Source organism: Hylobates moloch, unplaced genomic scaffold (assembly GCF_009828535.3).
Source record: "Hylobates moloch isolate HMO894 unplaced genomic scaffold, HMol_V3 SCAFFOLD_4, whole genome shotgun sequence".
In the NCBI taxonomy this organism is placed as follows: Eukaryota; Metazoa; Chordata; class Mammalia; order Primates; family Hylobatidae; genus Hylobates; species Hylobates moloch.
The window spans coordinates 26434015-26459868 of record NW_026652279.1 but is presented as its reverse complement, the minus strand read 5'-3'; the positions used below and the strand labels follow the sequence as shown (position 1 = coordinate 26459868).

The 25854-nt window shown below is 40.3% G+C and overlaps 1 protein-coding gene across 4 annotated transcripts; it reads right to left on the bottom strand.

Annotated features, from left to right (window-relative positions):
• Positions 1 to 897: 897 nt before the first annotated feature.
• Positions 898 to 23918, bottom strand: THUMPD3 (THUMP domain containing 3). 4 transcript variants are annotated; one of them, XM_032149576.2, is made up of 10 exons: positions 23852 to 23918; positions 21599 to 21903; positions 19934 to 20011; positions 15396 to 15872; positions 12275 to 12405; positions 8736 to 8805; positions 6007 to 6122; positions 3357 to 3489; positions 2275 to 2398; positions 898 to 2087 (listed from the first exon to the last, which is right to left on the bottom strand). In XM_032149576.2, the coding sequence occupies exons 2-10, from the start codon at positions 21848 to 21850 to the stop codon at positions 1879 to 1881; spliced, it is 1590 nt and encodes a 529-aa protein (XP_032005467.1). In that variant the 5' UTR covers positions 21851 to 21903; positions 23852 to 23918; the 3' UTR covers positions 898 to 1878. The 4 variants fall into 4 exon arrangements, with proteins under 4 accessions (XP_032005467.1, XP_058293186.1, XP_058293188.1 ...); XM_058437203.1 differs by lacking the exon at positions 23852 to 23918 and adding an exon at positions 23249 to 23839; XM_058437205.1 differs by lacking the exon at positions 23852 to 23918 and adding an exon at positions 23249 to 23839 and having other exon boundaries at positions 3357 to 3467.
• Positions 23919 to 25854: the final 1936 nt, after the last annotated feature.

The window sequence follows — 25854 nt, the reverse complement described above, 5'->3', positions numbered from 1 at the left end:
TAATCACCAGATTGAAAAACACCATACTAGGGAAGAAGATGGCAAACTATTGCCCACTACATATTTGCATCAGTCTTGTCAAATTTTTATTGTAGTATTTAATAGGATTAAAGCTATGATGAATCAAGTAAAAAATATTTCCTTAAAAACTAAGCTAATAGGCAAAAATACTCGTGTGTTCAACAAATACCCACTCTGGCAGATAGGATACCCTGCCCTTAGTGTGGATGGGGGGGGGGGGGGGTGACATCACAGTGAAAACAGACATGGTCCTTGAACTTCGTGGTTCTGTGGGTTGCTTAATTTGAGGTTTAAATGGTTTCTCCCACCAGGTGAAAAGTTTTGTGTTCAGCCCATAAATAAAGCAGCTGTGAATTCTGATAGTGGTAAAAAGGCCAGTCTAGGATATAAAACCTTCATAAACATTTCCTATTCATTATGAAGTGTGGGGTAGGAGATCAGAGAAACCAGATGAAGATTGCTGGCTGTGCTGCTAATGTGAACTCTTCTTTCAAAAGTATTGTGTCCTTTTATTCTCAATGGAGACATCAAAAAGTATTAAGAGGAGTACTATTATAATACTAATAGGATACTGAAAATCTATGCTGAATGCAGCCAGAGGCTCCAAAATAAACAATACTATGATGAGTTCCACAAAAAAACCTCAACTACTCTTTGTTCCAGGGAAGCACCATTTTCCACAAAACTCTCAAGAAGGACTTGTTGCAACTAGAAAAGCAAATGTGAATCGTGATCCAGGAGAAAATAACAACTCACATAACTCCCAAATTAAAAGTTTTCCAAAGATGCATCAGTTTTTTTCTCTTGGCCTTTGAAGAAACTAGCCAACAAATACTCTGACAGGCTTGTGTTTGGTTTTGAAAACACACACCTTAGTGTACTGAAAGAAAAACAGTTTCTTTTAATTTGGTTTGTTGGTCCCATACCCCATCTATCAATGTATGTGCTATTTACAAATAGAAATGTTCTATACTAACAGTATTTTTGCAGTACCTTGGATAATTCCTAGATCTCTATTTTCATTCTGTGTATTAATGTGAATAACAGATGGATATTTTAATATTTAAGGCAGATGGTAAACTTTCCTATAGGTCTTGTGAGACTTCGTCTTACAGGCTGAACACCATTCACAAAATGTAATAATGCTTCATGCCTTCAGGTTGAGGTAAAGAAATTGAGCAACTGGATTAGCAAAGCTGCAAAGACAATGAAATGTGGCCTAAGATGTAATTATGTTCTCTGCCCTTCCTTTGGGCCAGGGTAGTTTTGCACTTAACACAATGGAAAATAGGCCATAAAGCCTGAAAATAAAATGTTCTAAACCCCAATCTCACAGCACTTTAGTAGGCTTTTCACTAGACATCTAATTTAAAGTATTTTCAACAAAATACTAATTAAGCTACCACTTCAAAAGAGCTTCAAGGAAAAGCTCAGCTTTCTTATAAAATCTTTTTGAGACAGTTTCGCTCGTTGCACAGGCTGGAGTGCAATGGCGTGATCTTGGCTCACCGCAATCTCCGCCTGCTGGGTTCAAGTGATTCTCTAGCCTCAGCCTCCTGAGTAGGTGGGAATTACAGGCGCCCGCCACCACACCTGGCTAATTTTTGTATTTCTAGTAGAGACGGGGTTTCACCATGTTGGCCAGGCTGGTCTCCTGACCTCAGGTGATCTGCACACTTCGGCTTCCCAAACTGCTGGAATTACAGTCGTGAGCCACTGTGCCTGCTCTCATAAAACTTAAATTTCATCACATTACATTCACACCTTTTGCTAACCAGGATGAAGAGCCTTAAACAGGTTTAAAGAGTGCAGACTGCACTTTTGTTAATACTATTTTTCTCTCCAAGTTCTTTTATGCTAACATTTCCAGTCGTGGGAAGTACAAGTACTATTAGTCATCTTCATTCTTTGCATTACCAAAGAGTTCCTCTTTCTCCATCTTGTTCTGAAGGATGAACAAAAGCTTGAGGTGTACGTATCAGAACATAAACTGCAGCACGAAGACCACCAACGTTCACCCAGACTGTATCCACCTTTCGCCATACATGTCGCATTCCAGATAACGCCTGTGTACACACCAAAAGCATAACAATTAGGTTGACAATCTACTTTTACATCAGCCAAGATTCTTAACTGCCAGATAAGAAACCTCAGGGGAAGAGAAAACAAATCTTATCCAAACAAACATCCCCAAATCTCAAAAAGATCCCAAAGTTGCCACAGGCTGCAATTTTGAGCTAATGTGTATAGCACCTTGGTAAAGCATTTTGTGTCTTGAGTAAGTAGCACAGCTCGGCCTGTGGTAGGTGTGCAGACACGGCTCATCTCCCGTAGGCAAGCTGGATAAAGGTTCCAGTTTCTCTTCTTGGATCCCATCCTATAATAGAAGGTCTCATGAGTCAAACACTGTTGCAAAAGATACAAAATAGAAGGACTACATGAAACAAAAACAGTTTCATGCATCCTGAGGCATGAAAAATAGCTGTAGTTTTAGAAACCAGACCTTTGCCATTACATGTCAATGAAATAAGCTGAGTTAGTAAACTGCTTAGAATTCTGAATCAAAAAAATTTTTTTTGGACAACTGTGTTAGTTATATGACTTGTCCTCTTAGTATATATAATAAGCAGTCAAACTATATAAACCAAACAAGTGATTAGAAATCATTTAGGCCGGGTGTTTTGGTGGCTCATGCCTGTAATCCCAGCAGTTTGGGAGGCTGAGGTGGGCAGATCATCTGAAGTCAGGAGTTTGAGACCAGCCTGGCCAACATGGTGAAAACCCGTCTTTACTAAAAATACAAAAATTAGCTCGGCATGATGGCACGTGCCTGTAATCCGAGCTACTCAGGAGGGTGAGGCAGGAGAATCCCTTGAACCCGGGAGGCAGAGGTTACAGTGAGCCGAGATCGTACCACTGCGCTCCAGCCTGGGCAACAGAGCAGGGCTCTGTCTCAAAAAAAAAAAAAAAAAAAAAAATCATTTATGCTGAGAAACAGAATCAGAACCAAGTTTTCTACCACCTTTTTGTGTAAGATATATAATTCAAGAATGGGCTAGAAAGTGAATTACAGGTAATTTAAAAATGAACCTCCTTTGACGGTCAGGATTCAAAATGTAGTTAATACATTCCTGAGTTCTCAGAAGAAACATAATGGGTGAATCCATCATGTTGTTAAGTGAAAAATAGCTCTGCTAAGCCTGCCACAATTCAAGATTTTTTTCCTGACTTAGAATAAACACAAGGAAAATAATGACATATTTAGAAGACAAGCAGGTACTAGTATAACAAGTGAAAGTAAAATTCATTAAAAAAAAAACCCAACCAATTCTCACCTTTTTCCAAATGGCAAATCTGTTACAATAATATCCACAGAGCCAGTTCTCAATGGCAGATTGCAGATATCCCACTGAACAGCATCTATGGGCAAGCCCCAGGATGGTTTGCTGTGGGGACAAAGGAAAGGTGCTTCAACATATTGTGAAGCATAAAATTGTTACAATTTTTGTTTCTGAAAAGAGACTGCTACAGCAAAATATAAAATGCTAAGGATATCAGTGATAATATCAACCTATTCGAAATTTAAGAAGTGGCACAAAGATAAAAAATAGAAGGTCAGGCTGGGCATGGTGGCTCGTGCCTATAATCAGCACTTTCAGGGGCTGAGGTGGGAGGATCACTGGAGTCCAGGAATTTGAGACCAGCTGAGCAACACTGTGAGACCTTGTCTCTAAAATGCTTTTTTATAAGTTAGCAAGGCATGATGGCACACACCTATAGTCCCAGCTACTCAGGAGGCTGAGGTGGGAGGATCACTTGAGCCCAGGAGTCAGAAGATGCAGTGAGCTAGGACTGTGCCGCTGTACTCCAGCCTGGGTGACAGAGCAAGACCCTGTCTCAGAAAAAAGGGAAACAAACTGAAAACATGATTGTCATGCAGAGAACTGCAAAAGACAACTTTAAAAACAATGCTGAAGCAGTAAATTACATAACCGATGATACAAAAATTTAAGTTGCTGATAAAACATACACTGGAAAAAAAAACACTAAAGAAAAGATTATGGGGTGACATATCTGAAGAATAAAGTTTGTAAAACTAGTAATAACAGGAGGCCTAAAAGAAAAACAGATAGTAAAATTGGCAAATATATATGTAATTGTTTCAAGATGAAAAACCAAAAGGAAATATATGTGCCATGCTATATAAAACAAGACTAAGAAAAAAGTTAAGATAAAAAATATAGATGACAGAAGACAGAATGAATAATAATAAATACAAAGGATTTAAATCCTCCCCATTAAGGCAAAGCAACTGGTTTAAGAAACAAAATAACGCACAGGCTAAGAACTGACGGTAAGTCAAAGGTTATCAGCAGAAATTAAGGATTTAATTGACATTTAATGAAGAATTTAAGAAAAAAATACAATAAAAGCAAACACTACATAATTTTTAAAAGTACATATAAAATATGTATTATAACCGCATACCAATAACTGCACAAAAGGCGAAAAATATTAAAAACCAAAGTAAAATGGATAGAAATGTACAGGTTGAGGCTGGGCACGGTGGCTCACGCCTGTAATCCCAGCACTTTGGGAGGCCGAGGCGGGCAGATCATGAGGTCAGGAGATTGAGACCATTCTGGCTAACATGGTGAAAACCCGTCTCTACTAAAAATACAAAAAAAAAAAATAAGCTGGGGATGGTGGTGGGTGCCTGTAGTCCCAGCTACTTGGGAGGCTGAGGCAGGAGAATGGCATGAACCCGGGAGGCGGAGCTTGCAGTGAGCCGAGATCAAGCCACTGCACTCCAGCCTGGGCGACAGAGGGAGACTCCGTCTCAAAAAAAAAAGGACAGGTTGAACAGACAGTGTAGGTACAAACAAGATAAAATATTCAGAAGCTAGAAAAGAAAGTTTGTTTAAATGTTTATCAGTTTTAATAAAAAAAAAAAAGACTGGCCATATACTAGGCTCATAAAAACCCTCAATAAATATGAAACAACCATTCAAAATTAATTAATCACAATAAAACAAATCCGTATTTAAGAAAATTGAAGCCTTCCAACTACTTGTCTTAATACACGTAAAAGGATTTAATGTTGATCCATAGACCAGCAGCATCAGCATTGTCCCGGAGTTTACTGGAAAATGCAGACTCTTAGGTCCCATCCCAAACTACTGAGTCAGATCTGTGTTAACAGTACTCCCAGGTTATTCACATGTACATTAATGTTTGAGAAGCACTGTCCTAAAAAATTAGAGAGACAATGAAATATATAACCAATAACTTAGTAATAAAATAGAGGAGAGGCTATATAAACTGCAGTATTTCTATATGATGGAATTTATGTAGTGACTTTAAAAGACTATGGTCCGGGTGTGGTGACTCATGTCTCTAATCCCAGCAGTTTGGAAGGCTGAAGCGGGAGGATCTCTTGAGGCCAGGAGTTCAACACCAGCCTGGACAAAACAGCAAGACCCCCATCTCTATGAAGAATTTAAAAAATTAGCTGGGCATGGTGGCACATGCCTGTATTCCTAGCTACTAGGGAGGCCAAGGCAGGAGGATTGCTTGAGCCCAGTAGGTTGAAGCTACAGTGAGCTATGATCATGCCACTGCACTCCAGCCTGGGTGACAAAATGAGACCCTGTACCCAAAGCAAAAAAGAAGCCTATGTAAAAATATACTGTTTAAAATTTTGTGAAATTGAGTCTATAGAATATTCTTCCAATATGTGGGGGAAAAGACATATGAATAAGACAGAAATGAAAAATTGCATATGGTGGGGAAATTATAGCTAAAATAATGTTTTTAAAATATAAATTATTTTCAATAAACTTTAAAAATGTAAATGGAGTCTCATAGTATATTCATTTTGGTTACAATGATGTCACAATGCACTGGGAGTTTTAATTCATAAAGTCTATATAAAAAGTGATTCTCTAACTCTAAAAGATGCTAAGAAATCTTTTAAATTTTTACCCTTCTTTAATTTGGCTCTTGGTCAATAAAGATGCAATGTTATTTGCTGCTCTATTCACAGCCAGTGGATTATTATCACCAGCAATATGGAAACAGTCAGACCATTCAGTAGCCCCCTAAAAGATAAGAGTATATGTTAAAACAAAAGTAGCAAACTGTAAAATATGATTAAATTGTCAACAAACAAAGACAATCCAGTGCTTTTCTAGAGTGGCAAAACATTGCATGTTGTCAACTGTGCTATTTCCCTGGCTGAAAATGCCCTCTTATTCTTTCTCTGCTTGCGGAACCTCTACCTATCTCTTAAGACCCAGCTCAAACCTCATGCCCTTTCAATATCAACCTTAACTCTCCAAGCAGTCTCATGTGCACCTCCCAAAAGCACTTTGTATGTACGTACCTCTGCCAGTGCGCTTGTTCTACGGTTAATTATTTCTTCCCCTTTATGCCTCCCAACTAACCTGGGAGCTCTCTGAGGTCTAGTATTTTATTCACTTGCTCATCCAGCAGTGTCTGGCACACTAAATAAATTCTAAGTTAATGCAGTTTGAAAATATTTGAAATTTGTGGTTGTGGGAGTTTACATAATCTGATATATTTGAGAATTGCAAAATAAAATGCTATTTCCAGCTGGGCATGGTGGCTCACACCTGAAATCCCAGCAATTTGGGAAGCTGAGGCAGGAGGATTTCTTGAGCCCAGGAGTTCAAGACCAGCCTGAGAATATGGTGAAAGCCCATCTCTACAAAAACACAAAAATCAGCTGGGTGTGGTGGTGTGCACGTGAGTCTCAGCTACTTGAGAGGCTGCGGTGGGAGAATGGCTTAAGCCAGGGAGGCAGAGGTTGCAGGGAGCCGAGATCACATCACTGCACTCCAGCCTGGCTGACAGAGCAAGACCCCAGGTCAAAAAAAATAATAGTAAAATGCAATTTCCTTTGTATGATAGGCTTTTGAATGGTAACCACCATATCACTGGAAGGATTTTGTAATTATAAAAAACCTGTCAGCAGAACATAAATACCAAGCTGTCACATATCATTTGTGGAATGAGGTGACATGTGACCCTAGGCCTGAACAATGTTCTATGCAGAATAACAGAAGGTTTCTGACATGAAAGCTGGGAAAGGTCTGCCTCTGCTTAGGGGTGAGTACCAAACACCTTTGTGTTCCTTTGTGAACAGTAACATACATCTCATCCATGAGTGCAGCGCTTCGTTAAGTTTTTCTTTTGCCCAGACACTTGAGGGTGATAACATACTCCTGTCTACAATCCTACGATGACGTCAAACAAAAGGGAAGTTGAAGTATCCCAGAATTTTGGGTGGGTAGGGATGTAGAAGGGACCTAGAGTTTGAGGAAGACTCTCAGTGATTCCGATTCCCAAATATTCTTTTTTTTTTCTCCTAAACCTATTCAGATTTTCAGCATTGGAAAGAATTGGGTTTTATAGTATAACACTTCTAAATTAAAAAAAAAAAGTATTCTAGATCAAGTATTTTATACTTTGGTGAACAAATCTTTATATATACCTCGTCAATTTCTTCATAATTTTATTCATTTTGATCATATATCAGCTTAGGGTTTTCTACATTGACATCTGCATGTCTACTCTTACATGGAAATGGCTCAAACCTCATGTTTTAATTTTTTTCGGCCTTTATTTTTACGCGGAGCTCTGTTATGTATTTCTTGACATGCGGTGACCTTACCTGCTATTTCATACACATATCATGATTTCATACTAGAAAAAAACACTCTGCTTTGTTCCCAGAATGCTTCTTGGCCACAAGAAGGACTGGGTTTTTACTGTGCAGTCTCTTTATGCCACAGTAATTTCTCTAGCTCTCACGGAACACAGTCACATGTAGACTTCTATGATTTCAGTCTTGGATTTTAACTCCCAGAACACAGATATCATTTTCTAATTACAGTTTGGATTATTTCTCCCCTTGTAGGCTTGCTTTGAACTTGCTCATCTGTCCAGTTTCTACCCAATTATATAATCTGCTGTGTCTCCCTGCAGGTTATTCAAATTGGCTGTCAGTATACTATACAGAAGAACTACTATGTTTCACACAAACTTCAGTGATTTTACTGGGAGCTCCCTCTTCTAAATTGTTTAAAAACATATAGATGATACTGATTACTCAAGGGGAATCTACTGTGAAATATTCTCCATTTAGAAAATGCCTTTCCATTTCTTGCTTTGCTTTACACAATTTTTATGAGTCCTCTCAATATCATGGTAATTTTGAAAACTATTTAGGAGCATTTGGTATTAAGCTTGTTAGACTTCCTAAAAAATGTTCATAAGTTTCCCCTTTTTACAACTATACTTATTGCCTCTAGGAACTTAAGTGGATTACAGAGAAGAAAATTGCCTTCCTCAAGTTTATGCTTATGCCTTCAATTATCTTTTCCCATTCAAGTCTACCAGCTTGTCTGTTACACAAAGAGGACTCATCAGCAGTTTGTAATTCTCAGCTTCCTCTGTAATCTAGTGAATAGATGTCACTAACAATGTATCTAGTACAGTGGCACATGGCTCTTTGAAATAAGTAGTTACATTCTTTACAAAAAAGTTCCAACTTTTCTATTGTTAATTATTTTAAAACTCTTGGGTCCACTGATCCAACCATGGAGATTTCATTATGTCTAACTTGCCCATTAGGTCTAGAATATTCTGGATGTATCACTCTTATCTAAAAGCTAAAGAAATATGATTACCTCTATTGGTATTGCCCCAGTTCCACACATTGGGTCGACTATTATATCATAAGGTAGAGGATCACAGAGCCTAGAGAAAAGAAAACAGCCTATGTGAAGACGCACTCAAAAGCTGAGGCTTCTATACTGATGATTCCTGAAGCTTTAAGATTGAGGACCTATCACACTAGCCTGAAGGAACACCAATCTACACATATTTTAGAAATCAATTTGTGGCCTCACACGGTGACTCACGCCTGTAATCCCAGCACTTTGGGAGGCTGAGATGGGTGGATCACTTGAGGTCAGGAATTCAAGACCAGCCTGGCCAACATGGCGAAACCCTGTCTCCACTAAAAATACAAAAAATTAGCTGGGCATGGTGGTGGGTGCCTGTAAACCCAGCTAGTACGAAGGCTGAGACTCGAGAATTGCTTGAACCGAGAAGGCGGGGATTGCAGTGAGCCAAGATCATGTAAGATCCAGCCTGAGTGACAGAGCAAGACTCCGTCTTAAAAATAAATAAATAAATAATAAATTTGTAATGATACGTTGACTGTATATTCTATTACTTGGGAAAAAAATCATTATAACTAAATTTCCTTTGACTATCTTCCAAAATCCCATTTCACTCTCAGATGAAATTTAGTTTGCAGACATCTTAAAGTACTCACGTATACACACACACACACAAGCTCATGCATACTTTTAGACAACAGTGTTGTCTTCAACAGAAACCTGTATTACATTAAAAAGACTGAAAAATGTCTCAAGTCAAACATGCACCAATATAAGGTTACTGGCAATGAGACATTCAGTATTCCTTTCCTTTTGAATTTAAAGATAATCTTGATATAAAAAAATTGCTCTGTGGGACTAGGTAATAAAAAAAGGAAAAAAATGCTTTACTTTGAGCACTTAGTATTTCCTGGGCATGGACTTAAGCTCTTTCCATGCATTATCTCACGGAATCCTCAGTAAGGACCCTGTTAGATAATTATCATTATTCTCATTTTAAAGGTAAGCTGATGCAAGGAAACATGAAGTTACCTGCCCAGGAACACAAAACCAGTAGGTAACAGACTCAAGATTAGAGGCATTACTGTTAGTGGCTTAACTGTTATCCTCTTTATGAAGCATCCCACCCTGAAACAGGTCAGTAGGTTTCTTCCCTTCTCTTGTTCTTCTAATCTTTTCATGTGTTGGTGTGGGACTTATCGCATGTATGATAACTACTTATGTCCCTCACAAGACAGATTCTTCGGGGTTAATAGTGGGTTCTTATTGTAACATTGGTCCTGCTCTATCTCCTTGTTCCTACTCCTCAACATATGGCAACAGAATCCTTGGCAACCCTCTTGAGGGGGTAAGCACCCTGTACTCCAAGCCATTCCTGATGGTCAGGGGTGAATATCTGACCAAAACAATGTCAATCAGATCCTCTCTTCCAGGAATTTGGAACAAAGAGCTAAAAGCCCTAGGCAGTGTGGGTTGGTCGTTTGGAATTGGAAATACATAAATTTAGATGAGAAAGCATGTAGATGAGAAGAGACAAGAGTCCACAGGCTCTAAGGGGAGATAAAAATGGCTGCCTACATTTCTGGTGGTTTTCCAAGATGTGGTTCCTACCCTTCTTGAGAACCAACATTCAGTTTTTCTGTAGAATCCCCAAGATTTCTCTTTATCTTTCCAATAAACCCCTCTCTGGCACAATTATCATTTTTTTATCCTAAACTTGATTACTTAGGTTTTAAATTTGCACCCAAAATAACACCCTCTCTGTATCCCTGGTTTCTACCATATGCCTTGCAGTAGATAATGCATATTTGTTAAATTAACGAAGACTAGAAGATTTTCCTTTATCAAATGGGCCCAATTTTCTATTATTGTCATTGAATTAATATGTTAGGAAGATAAGAGATTGGAAGAGAAGGGCTGGGCGCAGTGGCTCACGCTTGTAATCCCAGCACTTTGGGAGGCCGAGGCGGGCGGATCACGAGGTCAGGAGATCGAGACCACAGTGAAACCCTGTCTCTACTAAAAATACAAAAAAAAAAAAAAATTAGCCGGGCATGGTAGTGGGCACCTGTAGTCCCAGCTACTCAGAGAGGCTGAGGCAGGAGAATGGCGTGAACCCGGGAGGCGGATCTTGCAGTGAGCCGAGATCGTGCCACTGCACTCCAGCCTGGGTAATAGAGCGAGACTCTGTCTCAAAAAAAAAAAAAAAAAGAGATTGGAAGAGGAGGAATACAGTCATGCATTGTATGACAACCTTCCAATCAATGGTGGACCAAATGTATGAATGCAGTAATTATAATACCATTATTTTTCCCTACCCTTTCTATGTTTAAATACACAAATACCACTGCATTACAACTGACTACAATATTCAGTACAATAACATGCAGTACAGGTTTGTAGCCTAGGAGCAATAGGAGATACCATATAGCCCAGGTGTGTAGTAGGCTACACCATCTAGATTTGTATAAGTACACTCCATGAGGTTCGCATAATGATGAAATTGTGTGATGACACATTTTTCAGAATGTATCCCTGTCATTAAGTGATGCATGACTGGACTTAACTACCAGGACATACCAGGCACTGTATATAATAGGTATTTTGCATATGCTTCAGCATTTAATCCTCACTAATAATCCTTTAAGTCTCATATCAAATCCATTTTGCCATCTGGAAAACAGAAGCTTTAGAGAAAATAAACATTTTCAATTGGTGAAAAGAAGCACCCAATAAAAGAGAGAAGGGCAAAGGAGAAGGAAAGATAGGTCGTGTACTCTGAAAAGTAAAAAATTCTAGGATGATTCCTGAGTTGCTGTGAGTATAAAACTTAAAAATATAAGTAAAAGCTCTTTCTGTTCATTTACACATTATACACATAAAAATCTCTGCTTTCATCTTTTTCACTGCACAGAAATGAAACAGCAAAATTTGCTCTATCTCCCAACACACATATCCTTGCTAAACAGAAACGTGGTAACCGCAATTCAAGAGGCAGGTGAAAACTATTACTCTCAATTTAAAATCAAGAAAACTGGGCGCGGTGGCTCACACCTGTAATCCCAGCACTTTGGGAGGCCGAGGTGGGTGGATTACCTGAGGTCAGGTATTTGAGACCAGCCTCGCCAACGTAGTGAAATGTCGTCTCTATTAAAAAAATACAAAAATTATCTGGGCATGGTGGCAGGCACCTGTAATCCCAGCTACTCGGCTGAGACAGGAGAATTGCTTGAACCCAGGAGGCAGAGGTTACAGTGAGCTGAGATCTCGTCACTGCATTCCAGCCTGGGCGACAGAGTGAGACTTTGTCTCAAAAAAAGAAATAAAGAAAACTGAGCCACCTATTAAGCAGTATTTTCAGATCACAAGGAGTCAATATTGGATAGAAGGGAAAGAAATAAATCATTAGCTTTCCATTCTATTCTTTATCCACTACATTCCAACACAGTACCTCAAACACACACACACAAAAATCAGTATTTTGAAGGGAATATTCAAACCAAGGTGCCACTTTAAGCTGGATGGCAAACTCATCTTCTTACCTGAGCATCCCATAGGCAAGAGTTGATCTAAGAGTTGTAGGTCCAAAATGTGTTATATTTCTTCGGTGGAGACTCTCTTCAGTCAATGCAATGCCCACAATGACTTCATTATCATGGATGTTCAAAAGAACCTATAGTAAAGTGAACAAGACAAAATAGTTTTAGCATTGTTCAAACTGCACTTAGTAGTAAGACTTTTCTGACCTGGGTCGGTTCACCCCTTCTTAGGCAACCTGTTGGTCCCCCACTCCTGGGAGGTCACCATATTGATGCCAAACTTAGTGCAGACACCTGATCGGCATAGCGCACCACAGCCCAGAACTGTCTAAAAAGTTAAGACATTTAAAAAATACATATTAAAAAACCTCTAAGTCTTCAAAATATGTTTGTGTTATAAAAATTGGGGTGAAATCTGGTTGTAGCCAATAAACATAGTGAATTAAAAGAAAATAATAGATGTTAAAATGAACGAAAAAAACTATATACTATATGATTTCATTTACATGAAGTTCAAAAATTGGCAAAACTAATTTTTGGTGGTAGCAGTCAGATTAGTGATTGCCTTGAGTGGGTACTGACTGGGAAAGGGCAAGGGGAGCCCGAGGTATTGGAAATACTTTGTATCTTTATCTGGATGCTGTTTACACATCGTGTATATAAGTAAAAACTTACTGAAGTGTACACTTAAGATTTGTGTACTTAAGGGGTGCAAAGTATATCTCAACAAAAATGTTTTAAAAATTGGTAAAGTCTCAAATGAAAAGTCTTATTACACTGAGTGCGGTGTCACAGGCCCATAGTCCCAGCTACTCGGGAGGCTGAGGTGGGAGGACAGCTTGAGCCTGGGAGGTCAAGGCTTTAGTGAGCCACGATTGCACCACTGCACTCCAGTCTGGGTGATACGGCAAGACCCTGTCTCAAAAGTGAACTAAACTAAACTAAAACGTTCCCCAATCCTTCACCGAAAGACTTCCTGAGCTTAACCACAGCAGAAGCACAGCTCATACTCATACAGCACTTCCTAATGCAAAGCACTGTTCTACACATTTTACATACATGGCCTCATCTCATATTCACATCCCCTAAGCTAGGTATTATTCCCCTTATAAATGAGGATACTGAGGCACAAAGACAGCTCCTCAGGAATTCCCTTTTTTTTTGAGACAGGGTCTCACTCTGTCGCCCAGGATGGAGTGCAGTGGCATGATCACAGATCACTGTGGCCTGGACTTCCTGGGCTCAGGCAATCTCTTACTTCAGCCTCCCAAGTACCTGGGACTACAGGCGTGTGTCATCATACTCAGCTAATTTTTTTTTTTTGTAGAGACAGGGTCTCCCTATGTCGCCTAGGCTGGTCTTGAACTCCTGGCCTTAAGCAATCCTCCAATCTCGACCTCCCAAAGTGCTGGGATTACAGGTGTGTGTCACCACACCCAGCCTCCTCTGGGATTTAAACCAATGCAGCACGGCTCCAGAAACTGTCCTCTGAATCACCTTGCTAACTTTTAGATATCATTGTTCTAGTTAACCAATTCATTTTATTTTTTAAAAAATTTATTTTATTTTTAGTAGAGACAGGGTCTCACTATTTTGCCCAGGCTGGTCTCGAATTCTCGGGCTCAAGCGATCTGCCTGCCAAGGCCTCCCAAAGTACTGGAATTACAGGTGTGAGCCACCTATTCATTTTCATGGCAGTATATGAGGAAAAAAAGGAATGGGGAATTAGACTCCTGATTTGACATGCACAAAAAAGTTAGAAAGAATCAGTGACTTGCCCCAGATTCAAGTGTCCCAAAAGCAACAGAAATTGGCTCTTTGGTAAATATATCAGCTGCTAGAGATGTTTTAAGCCGTCAGAGACTTAAAGACTTTAGTTCCTATGGTTCACATGTCAATCACCTAGATAAAAGAAGATTAAGACCAAGGAAAGCAAATATACTAAAATGAGGTACCTCGCTTTGGAAATATAGCAGAATTTAAGAAAGAGGAGAGCTGACTCTAGGATGAGTATTAGCAATGATGTCCTGATTTGAGGTGGTCAGGGTTTGTTTTGTTTAAAAAACGGATTTTTTTTTTTTTTTGGAGACGGAGTCTTGCTCTGTCACCCACGCTGGAGTGCAGTGGCATGATCTTGGCTCACTGCAACCTCTACCTCCCTGGTTCAAGTGATTCTCCTGCCTCAGCCTCCCCAGTAGCTGGGACCACAGGAGTGTGCCACCACACTGGGCCAATTTTTGTATTTTTAGTAGAGACAGGGTTTCACCATGTTGGCCATGCTGGTCTCAAATTCCTGACCTCGAGTGATCCACCTTCCTCGGCCTCCCAAAGTACTGGGATTACAGGCATGAGCCACTGCGCCCAGCCTTATTTTATTTTTTCAGTAGCAAAGCTCTGCAACCAAGACACACAAAAACAAAATAACTATTTTAATTCTGGTTGAATTTTATAATATGAAAGTCCACACAATATAGTAAAAGAGTACTCTATTAGAAATCAGGCCAGGTGCGACTATAATCCCAGCACTTTGGGAGGCCAAGACAGGCAGATCACTACAGGAGTTTGAGACCAGCCTGGCCAACAGGGTGAAACCCCAAGTCTACTAAAAAATACAAAAATTAGCCAGGTGTGGTGGCATGTGCCTGTAGCCCCAGTTACTTGGGAGGCTGAGCACAACAATCACTTGAACCAGGAAGGTGGAGGCTGCAGTAAGCTGAGATCGTACCACTGCACTCTAGCCTGGGTGACAGAGCAAGACTCTGTCTCAAAAAAGAAAAAGAAAACAGACAACTCAACCTTGATAGCTTCCATCTATGGAGCACTTAGCGTATGCAAGGTATTGCACCAAATATTTTAAATGTACCCCATTTATCCTTCAGGATAACCTTAAAGGTACATAATATTATTGGCTCCATTTGAAACAGAGGCTCAGAGACTACCTAGACCAAAGTTATACAGTTGTGGGGTCAAAATTTGGATCTAAATCTGTCTCCATAGCCTATGCTCTTCTTAACCACACCCTACTATTTCCTCAATTTAATTGTGCATAACATTGGGTTAGTCTGAAAATTCTACAAATCTGTGACAGCATTCTTCAATCACCACAGTCAGAGCCTATACCTACCTCCACATCAAAGTTGGTCATGTCAGCCTTCCACTTAAAATAATCTTGAACAGCACCCCCAAAATCTCTTGCAGCCTCATTTGAGGTAAAGCAATGTTTCTCTCCTGCCCTGTTGCATGTGACTCTAAACTTCAGCACTTGAGGCTCAGTTTCTTCTTTTGAGCTTTCATCAGTCTCATCTTTGCAAGATGCCAAATCATCACCTACTAACGTTGATACGTCCTCTTTGATGGCTGGATTTTCATAATAATCTAAGATATGAGAATCGAAAGCATGGCTAGTGAACTCTTTTTTAACATTTCTCTGATCGATTTTGACTTCTTGTCCATTATTAATCTTCTCTTTACTTGAATTCTGATTTATCTTTTTGCGCTTTGCTTTTTTCTTTTTAAAACTGGCATTAATTTTCCACACTTTTAAGGGGTTTGACCATGGGAGTTTTCCAGCCAAGTCTTCAAAATCCTTTAGAACTTCTTCCTGTAAAGGACAGAGAAAGAAATTCATTCATTTCTTACCACTATAATGAAACAAATAAACCTCTATTTTGCTTACGGACAGTTGGTATCCATGGAGGACACTGGTTCCAGGACCGCCAAAGACACCAAAACCCAAAGATGCTCAAAAGTCCCTCATATAAAATGGTATAGTGTCTGCATATGACCTACACACATCCTCTCAAGAGTACCTTAAATCATCTCTATCTTACCTATGATACCTGATAATACAATGTAAATGCTATGGAAATAGTTGTTATACTGTATTGTTTGGGAAATAATGACAAGAAAAAAAGTCTGGGCTGGATATGGTAGCTCATGCCTGTAATTCCAGCACTTTAGGAAGCTGAAGCAGGTGGATCGCTTGAACTCAGGAGTTTGAGACCAGACTGGGCAACATGGCAAAATTCTGTCTCTACAAAAAAATACAAAAATTAACTGGGCATGGTAGCACGTGCCTGCAGTCCCAGCTACTCAGGAAGCTGAGATGGGAGGACTGCTTAAGCCTGGGAGGTCAAGGCTCCAATGAGCTATGATCACGCCACTGCACTCCAGCTTACATAACAGAGCAAGATCCTGTCTCAAAAAATAAATCTTTTACAAAAGAGAATGAACACTGACTACAATATTCTTAAGGAAAGAAAGCCTAACTCCAAATTTCATACCCAAACTATCAGCCAAATATAAAGGTGAAAGACAAACATTTCTGAACTCATGCCATTCAACAGATACAAATTATAACAAAAGGACAAATAATGTGCCTATAATCTATTTAATTATGTCACTAAAATGAAAACAAATGTAGGGATCATGATTATAAAGCAGAAGGTAAATGTTACAAACTGGCATGTAAATGGGCATACTGATACCCTCATCTCTTATACCCAGAGGTCAAAGGATAGAAGTTAAAGCTGATAAATAAAATGTAAGTATATTTAAAGGTTTAAGGGTGAACACTAAGAAAAATAACTGAAAAATAAAGGAAAAAAGTATAAATATGCCAATTTCATCATTGCTTTTAGCAGGGATTCAAAACATACTGTGTATATATGGTAGATAAGGTAGATAATATCGAACTGTAGTTACAAAGGTAACAGCTAGAACACACACACACAAACCTTCCAAACTATTAGAAAACACAGGCACATGAAAAAAGTAAAGATATAATGTAAAGATTTTTCAAATTAAGAAAAAGCAAAAAGTATAGGCATGACAAAACTAAGACTAAACAGTTGTCATTATCAATAAGTATCAATGGGATAAACACAAAGATGACACTCAGTTTGAATATGTACAAGAATTTACATAGTGTATTTGTTGCACCACTGTAATAGCAAAAGAATGTGAAAAACCCTCACACCCTAAAATGGGACTGGTTAAATTATGATACAGCCAAACAATGGAGTATACGCAGCCAATTCCAGCAATGATACTGCCAGGATCTCCAACATATACGTTGAACATTCCTAATCTCAAAGTCCAAAATCCAAAAGCTAAAATTTTTTAGAAGTGCCAACATGATGCCACACAAGTAGCTGAGATAGTGACACCTTTGCTTTCTGATGGTTCAGTGTGCACAAACTTTGTTTCATGTATAAACTATTTTAAAAATCATATAAAATTACCCTCAAGCTATACGTATAACATATATATGAAACAAATGAATCTTGGGCTTATACATAGGTTCCATCCTCAGAGTATTTCTTTTTTTTTTTGAGATGGGGTCTTGCTCTGTTGCCCAGACTAGAGTGCAGTGGCGTGATCTCGGCTCACTGCAACTTCTACCTCCCGGGTTCAAGTGATTCTCCTGCCTCAGCCTCCAGAGTAGCTGGAATTATAGGAGCCTGCCACTGCACCGGGCTAATTTTTGTATTTTTAGTAGAGATGGTGTTTCACCACCTTGGCCATGCTGCTCTCAAACTCCTGACCTCATGATCCACCTACCTTGGCTTCCCAAAGTGCTGGGATTACAGGTGTGAGCCATCACGCCCAACCCAGAATATTTCAAATAACAAACAAAAATCCAAAACATTTCTGGTCCCAAGTATTTCAGATAAGGGATACTCAACTTGTATATGAAAAAAAAGCATAGCACAGAAAAGTATGTATGCTATGCTTTCATTTGTGTAAATAAAATACATTTATTTGTAAAATATCTCCAGAAGAATACCCAGGAAATTGGTAATAGTTGTTGCCTCCAGGGAGGGATCTGCATAGTATGGGGATATAGGAACAAAGACTTACTTTTCACTCTGTATCCGTTCAGTCTTTACAAGTTTGCTCCAAATCCATGTATTAACTAGTTTTTAAAAACCCATATAAATCACAGATTTGTTCATACTTTTAAAAAGGCAGATGGAGGCCAGGCGCGGTGGCTTATGCCTGTAATCCCAGCACTTTGAGAGGCCAAGACAGGTGAATCACGAGGTCAGGTGTTCAAGACCAGCCTGGCCAAGATGCTGAAACCCCGTCTCTACTAAAAATACAAAAATTAGCCAGGCATGGTGGCATACGCCTATAGTCCCAGCTACTCGGGAGGCTGAGGCAGGAGAATTGCTTGAAACCGGGTGGCAGAGGTTGCAGTGAGCTGAGATTGTGCCACTGCACTCTAGCCTAGGCAAAAGAGCAAGACTGTCTCAAAAAAAAAAAAAAAAAAAAAAAAAATGCGGGAGTGGAGGTGGGGAATGGGTGCCAGGTGCAATGGCTCACACCTGTAATCCCAGCACTTTGGGAGGCTTAAGTGGGAAGATCACTTGAGCCCAGAAGTTTGAGAACAGCTTGGGCAACACAGTGAGACCCCATCTCAATATTTTTTAAAAGAGGGAGGTGGGGACTAATAAATTCATGATTATCATCTGAATACTTAAGAGAACTCATTAGAATGCTTTAAGCTTTTCTAAAAGTTAGATTTTTACTTAATACAATTTTTATCTATTTTCAGTCTGACTTTTTTTTTTTTTTTTTGAGATGGAGTCTCACTCTGTCGCCCAGGCTGAGTGCAGTGGCGTGATCTCTGCTCACTGCAAGCTCCGCCTCCTGGGTTCACGACATTCTCCTGCCTCAGCATCCCGAGTAGCTGGGACTATAGGCGCCCACCACCACGCCCAGCTAATTTTTTATATTTTTAGTAGAGATGGGGTTTTACTGTGTTAGCCAGGATGGTCTCTATCTCCTGACCTCGTGATCTGCCTGCCTCGGCCTCCCAAAGTGCTGGGATTACAGGCGTGAGCCACCACAACAGGCTCTTAAGTCTGACTTCTTTTAGGTCTGGTCTTATTTTTTTCTAGGCTAGGGGTTCATACAACTTTGACTGGTGTTTGAATAACCAGTTTTGGAAATCAACATGCTTGCCAATAAATAAAAGTTAGACAATTAGGTAGCGTATCACAGTTGTTTTTAAAAAGATTATTTCTAAGATACGTAAAACTGATAGAAAAATGTTTTTAAGCGGTTAACTCTAGAAACCCAACCAAAAAGCAGTGTGGAAAAAACCTAAAGCCTTGCTGCAATCTATTTTCAACCTTCAGCTTAGGCAGCAGCTGAATATTTAGGATTCAGATGCTAAATACATATTGGAGACAAAGCTGTTGTCCTAACAACTGAAGGAGTATTTAGATATTACTTTGGCTTTATTTCAAAAAATGAAGAAAGAGAAGAAAGCAGAGCAAAAGCAGGATGGCGAGGAAGTGTTATTTGTAGAAGACACAAACTGTCACTTGTTCTTTGGTTCATGTTCTGGAAGCAATTCTATTTTGGAACTAAATATATGTAAAAGCAAAGCAAATCTAAGGTTTATATCTTTTATAAGTAAAACAATGTGTTTTCTTCTTTCTTATAAACTTTAATGGTTTTCAATACTAATTTTTAAAAAACATCTTTTGGGATAGACGGTCAGCAAAACTCTAGATTTTATTGTAAAAGCCTCCCAGTATTCTCTATTACAAAGGCCACAGTAATGCTAAATTTTCACAGATTATGAAAAGTGGAAATAATCTCTTTGTGGAAGACAGCCAAAAATCAGCCACCATGTTTAGGATAGCTCACCTTTGTTTGTTTGAACTGGTAATCTTGAAACTCCTGAACCACCACAAATAAGTTATCAACTGATCTCAGACAATGAACCTGGGTGAAAAAAAAAGAAACACATTTCTGAGAAAGCTTTTGAACAGCACAAGCTATCAACAATTAAGTATTTAAAAAATTAGGAATGATAGTTTTAAAGCAGCTACTAACTATATTTTGTATTTTTAAAATGTCCCATCTCCCTAGTTTCTCATCTCTTTGGTTACCAATCAGCTTTCCCCTAGAGAAGGGGAAAAACGGCAGATGGAAAGAGAGAAGCATGAAGTGTTTTGTGGGCAACACGTCTTTTGTGGGAGAAGAGAAAGGTGAAGCCACTCAGGTGGGCTCTATCATATTTCCTCGATGACTTTCTATGGTACACTATATGCTGCAATGGTTAAAAGCAGGGGATTTGAGCTCCAGTTCTGTGATTACTAGCTGAGTGGCCCTGGGGAAATTATTTATGTGTCCTAAGCCTAATGATTAATGAGGATAATAATAGTGTCTATCTTCACAAAGCTGCTGAGGGTATTGGCTAAAATATTGGATGGAAAACATTTGCTTACCAATTCATCCCACAGATATTTTCTGGGTACCTACTATATGCCAGACACTAACAGCATGGGATATATTGCTGGAAAAAAAAAATATATTGCTGGAAAAAAAAAATACCACTGCTTATGTGGTAATGAGATATATCAGCTTTATGATAGTGAGATTGCAGTTTTCTGACCTTCACTTTTTACCTTGAGTGAGTCCTAATTACTTCTGAGCAAGAATTTTTGATGCACATTAAAAGGAAAATCTCTTTTATGTTTCATCACCAAAGGTTAAACATCTGCTAGATACTGAAGTAAATACTGAGATACTTAAGAGAATTTCTTAAGTTGAACAGTATTCTTTCTGGTGAATTCAATCCTCAAGAAATACTAGATCACCTCTAAAAATGTAGCAATCCTACTACAGGTTGAGCAGCCCACATCTAAAAATCTGAAACCTTTTGAGCCCCAACACAATGCTCAAAGGAAATGCTCAGTGCAGCATTTCGGATTTTCAGATTAGAAATGCTCAACTGGCAGGCTGGGTGCAGTGGCTCGGGCCTGTAATCCCAGCACTTTGGGAGTTCAAGGCGGGTGGATCACGGGGTCAGGAGTTTGAGACCAGCCTGGCCAGGATGGTGAAACCCCGTTTCTACTAAATATACAAAAATTAGCCAGATGCGGTGGTGGATGCCTGTAGTCCCAGCTACTCGGGAGGCTGAGGCAGGAGAATCGCTTGAACCTGGGAGGTGGAGGTTGCAGTGAGCCGAGATCGCGCCACTGCACTCCAGCCTGGTGACAGAGCAAGACTCTGTCTCAAAGAAAAAGAAAAAAAAAAGAAATGCTCAACTGGCAAGTATAATGCAAATATTCCAAAACTCCCCCTGCCCCTCTCCAAAAATCTGAAACACTTCTGGTCCTAAGGGATACTGAAACTACAGTCAAAATTACAAATCAGTACTCAATAGAAAATGCAGTAACTTTAAAATCACCTGATTTGGGGCACAGCAATGAAAATCAGAAAGGATTCCAGAAGGGTCTATAAAATGAAAAGTAACCATAAAATGATCAACTTAGAAAACTATTTTAAATACTGCTTCATTCAAACCTGTGCCAGACTTTCCACTGAAATGACAAAATATATCTTGCCACGGTCTCTGCTGATTTTGCATGATGACCCAAGTTTCTCTCTCACTTCATCTGCAGCTGTTTGCTCAAAGCCAGTAGGTACGGTGGCTCCAATAGTGACTAGAAGCTCAGATGCACTTCTGAGGTCACTTTCTGTCACTTGTACAGACTTCTGGTTCTCATGAAGGTTCACATCTAGGAGTTGGTTAGTGGCTTCTTCAATGTCACACATGTTGGCTGTGCTTCCGAGATCCCTAACACTGTCTCTTTAAAAGCAGTACTGTCCTTTAAAAGAAAAAGAAATAAAGCCCAAATATTGTCATCTCATATTTCAGTTATAATTAAAAACATGGGCTCTGGAGGGCAGGAAGAACAAGGCAACACAGCTGATAAACAGTCACCAAAGTAAAATGGGTTGAATAAACATGGGCAGAGTGCAGGCTGTAAAACATGATGTTATTATTAAAGAAGCAATACAGATACCATGGGAGAAAAAGAGACAAGAAGTATTTCCATAGCATGCAGTGTTTGCTTTGGGGTAACCCATGTTGACAAAAGCCATTTCATAACTACATTAGAAACTACAGATTACATTCAAATCCATTTCTGCATCTAGATGTTAAGAACATGGTTAGCTAAGAATATAGGGCTTGGCTGGGCGTGGTGGCTCACACCTGTAATCCCAGCACTTTGGGAGGCCGAGGTGGGCAGATCGCCTGAGGACAGGAGTTCAAGACCAGCCTGGCCCACATGGTGAAACCCCGCCTCTACAAAAATACAAACATTAGCCAGGCGTGGTGGTGGGAGCCTGTAATCCCAGCTACTTGGGAGGCTGAGGGAGGAGAATTGCTTGAATCCGGGAGGCGGAGATTGCAGTGAGCTGAAATTGCACCACTGCATTCCGGCCTGCGTCATAGAACAAGACTTTGTCTCAAAAAAATAAATAAATAAAATAAATAATAATAATAATAATAATAATAATATGGGGCTTTTGGAGTTTCAGACAGATACAGGTTTGAATTCTTGCCTCCACCATCATAGGTTGAATGACTTATGGCAAATTAATTCTCCCAAACCTTCAAATGTAATTAAGTAATTAGTAATACCTCTTTCCTAGAGTTGTTAGGAGACAAGTGAGAATTAAGTAATACCTCTTTCCTAGAGTTGTTAGGAGACAAGTGAGAGTAGTACATGGCTAGGCCAATAATTAAAACTTATATTAATAAGTTTAATATTAATAAGATAGCCTATTAAGGCTATCTTCTTCCCTCCTGTGAAATAGCATTTCATGCATTTAAAAATGATTAATTGGGCTGGGCACACTGGCTCCTGCCTGTAATCCCAGCCCTTGGGGGGGCTGAGGCGAGTAGATCGCTTGAGGCCAAGAGTTCGAGACTAATCTGCGTAAGATGGCAAAATCTCATCTCTACCAAAAATACAAAAAATAGCTGGGCGTGGTGGTGGGTGCCTGGAGTCCAGCTACTTGGGAGGCTGAGGTGGGAGGACTGCACTCCAGCCTGGGCGACACAGTGAGGCCCTGTCTCAAAAAAAAAAAAAAGGAAAAAATAAAAATGGCTAACTGTACACTTACTACCTAATGATTACAAATATTCAAACGCCTACTACTTGCCAGGCTCTGGGATCCATAGATGGGCATCAGGAGAGAGATCTTGGAAGTAATCCGAAATAGTAAAACAAATTTCCTAGGCATAAGCTTTTGTGTGTGCTTGGGGCGGGGGCCGGGGGAAGTATTAGAGAGGTGGAGCGGCCATAGCTTACGCGAGATTTTCAAAAGGTCTGTGACTCAAAATAACTTATATTGAGTACAGAATACCTATAATGTCCTTGTGCTACGCCAGCGATACACGACAGTGTTTAACACTACGTCAGTTCCCGCCGTTAAAAAGCTGACAGTCACTGTGAATACAATCTACATCTTCTAAAAAAGGCAGCTGAGGTCAGCTAAAGGACGCGTTCCGCACAAGGTCAGAGAGCCAATGAGAGGCGCAGAATGGAAGGGAACTCACGTCTCCCAACTCCCACCGACAGGGCCCCGGGAATCCTAGGGAGTGGGTAAAGGCCTGGGAGAGAGAGCAGGATGGGCTCCGCCACGAGACCCGGCTGAAGTCCGGTCCGGCGCCGGCCTCAACTGCAAGAGGAGGCCCACCCCTCTCTCCCCAAGTTGAAACACCAGAAGAGCCACACTCGGCCGTTCCCAACCGCCGCCAGTTACCGGCCGCCAGCGAAGACCCTTTCAGCTCGCGCACTCCATTGGCCTCTTGCGGTCAGGTCACGCCGCCGGAAGCCGCCCCCGGAAACGGAAGTCAGGCTACGAGTCACGGTGGCTCCGCGCTGGCGGCGAGTTCCCGCACAAGGTCGTGAGGAAAGGAGCATGCGCTGGAAGCTGTGTGCTGTTGGTTTTGAGGATCTTCAGCAAGCTGAAAGCGGAGAGTCAGGGGCCTTGTGCCCTACCATGGTATTTGCTAACGTTTAGAGAGTGCTTCCCCTTGCCGAGCAGTGGGTAAGCGCTTCACATGCGTCATGTCATTTGGAACAAGTCTCTTTTGTCCTAGCACCTATGAAGTGGCAGAGGCTGATTTCTGTTTAAATATCTTTCCCAAAATGTCATGCCACTAGTTCCTGATTTCTGTATTGCCATCACTATTTTAGCACTGTTTACTTAATATTTTTCTTTAGTTTAAAAAAAATAGAAATAGTGGGGCTCACTATGTTGCCTAAGCTGGTCTCGAACATCTGGGCTCAAGTGATTCTTCTGTCTAGCCCTCCTAAAGTGCTGGGATTACAGGCATGAGCCACTGTGCCCAATCAAATCAATCAGATGAACTTTATTTCTCATAAAGCGTTGAACCTGACCGGGCACAGTGGCTCACGCCTGTAATCCCAGCATTTTGGGAGGCTGAGGCTGGTGGATCACTTGAGGTCAGGAGTTTGAGGCCAGCCTGGCCAACATGGTGAAACTCCGTCTCTACTAAAAATACAAAAGTTAGCTGGATGTGGTGGCCTGCACCTGTAGTCCTAGCTACTTGGGAAGATGAAGCAGGAGAGTTGCTTGAACCCAGGAGGCAGAGGTTGCAGGGAGCCAAGATTGTGCCACTGCACTCCAGTCTGGGAGTAAGACATCATCTCAGAAAAAAAAAAAAAAAAAAAAAAAAAAAAGGTTGAACCTGCATGGTAGCCATTTTGACAGACTGGGAATCCTAGCTTTCAGTCAGAAGCCAAAAACAGGCACTTCCAGGGTTGGAAGAATAAGACAGGGATTTATGCTAAACACAGTGGCCAAATATACATGTTAAACTGTAAGAGGGGTCACGAATATTTATGAAAGGAGCAACTTGTGCATGTACAGTTGAGCTTCATGCCTCTATGGATCCCATGCTTTAAAAACGGTGGCCTTAGCATGATCCAAAGGTAGAGTTTTCTACTGCTTGACTTCAAAAGGTGAAGCAGGGGACGTGAAAACCCTCACTGCATGTCCTCTGTAGACTGGCCAGAACCACTCCCTGGATGGTGGGTGATCTCTTTATCAGGAAGGAATGCTAGTCAGTTCTATTGAAACTGCAAATGGGAGGATCAGCATCAGGCTGGTGGAATGAATCTTTCAAAAGGGCTGGTTTCTGTTTAACCCTTAGGAAAGAAAATCTAATGGCGATTATAGAGGGAGGGGTTATAAAGAGGTGTGTCTGACTTCCCATCGTGTCATGAGTAGGAACTCAGCTTCCAAGTTTTTTCTAGGGTCTCCTTGGCCAAGAGAGGGCCTGTTCAGTCAGTTGGGGGACATAGAATTTTATTTTTATTTTTCAGTTGACAAAAGTTAACTTATTGTAAAAGGAAACTTAACCCAACAACAAAAAGATAAACCGAATTTAAAACAAAGCAAAACCAAAAAGAACACAACTTATAAATGTGCAAAGGGGCTGGGAGTAGTGGCTCATGCCTGTATTCCCAGCATTTTGGGAGGCTGAGGTGAGTGGATCGCTTGAGCTCAGGAGTTTGAGACTAGCTCTGGCAACATGGCAAAACTCTGTCGCTATAAAAAAATAACAAAAATTAGCTAGGCATGGTGGCACTCACCTGTAGTCCCAGCTACTTGGGAGGCTGAGACAGGAGAATAGCTTGAGCTGGGGAGGTTGAGGCTGTAATGAGTTATGATCACACCACTGCACTCCAGCCCAGGTGGCAGAGTGAGACCTTGTCTCAAAAATAAAATGAAAAATA

What these genes read in the sequence shown, in the direction of transcription:
- THUMPD3 (XM_032149576.2), bottom strand. Translation starts at nt 21,850, where the DNA reads ATGTGTGACATTGAAGAAGCCACTAACCAACTCCTAGATGTGAACCTT. An exon ending in TGACCAACTTTGATGTGGAG is followed by an intron (nt 12,406 to 15,395) that starts GTAGGTATAGGC and finishes ACTTTACTATAG; the next exon opens with GTTCTTTTGAACATCCATGA. An exon ending in CTTGCCTATGGGATGCTCAG is followed by an intron (nt 8,806 to 12,274) that starts GTAAGAAGATGA and finishes TCTTTTCTCTAG; the next exon opens with GCTCTGTGATCCTCTACCTT.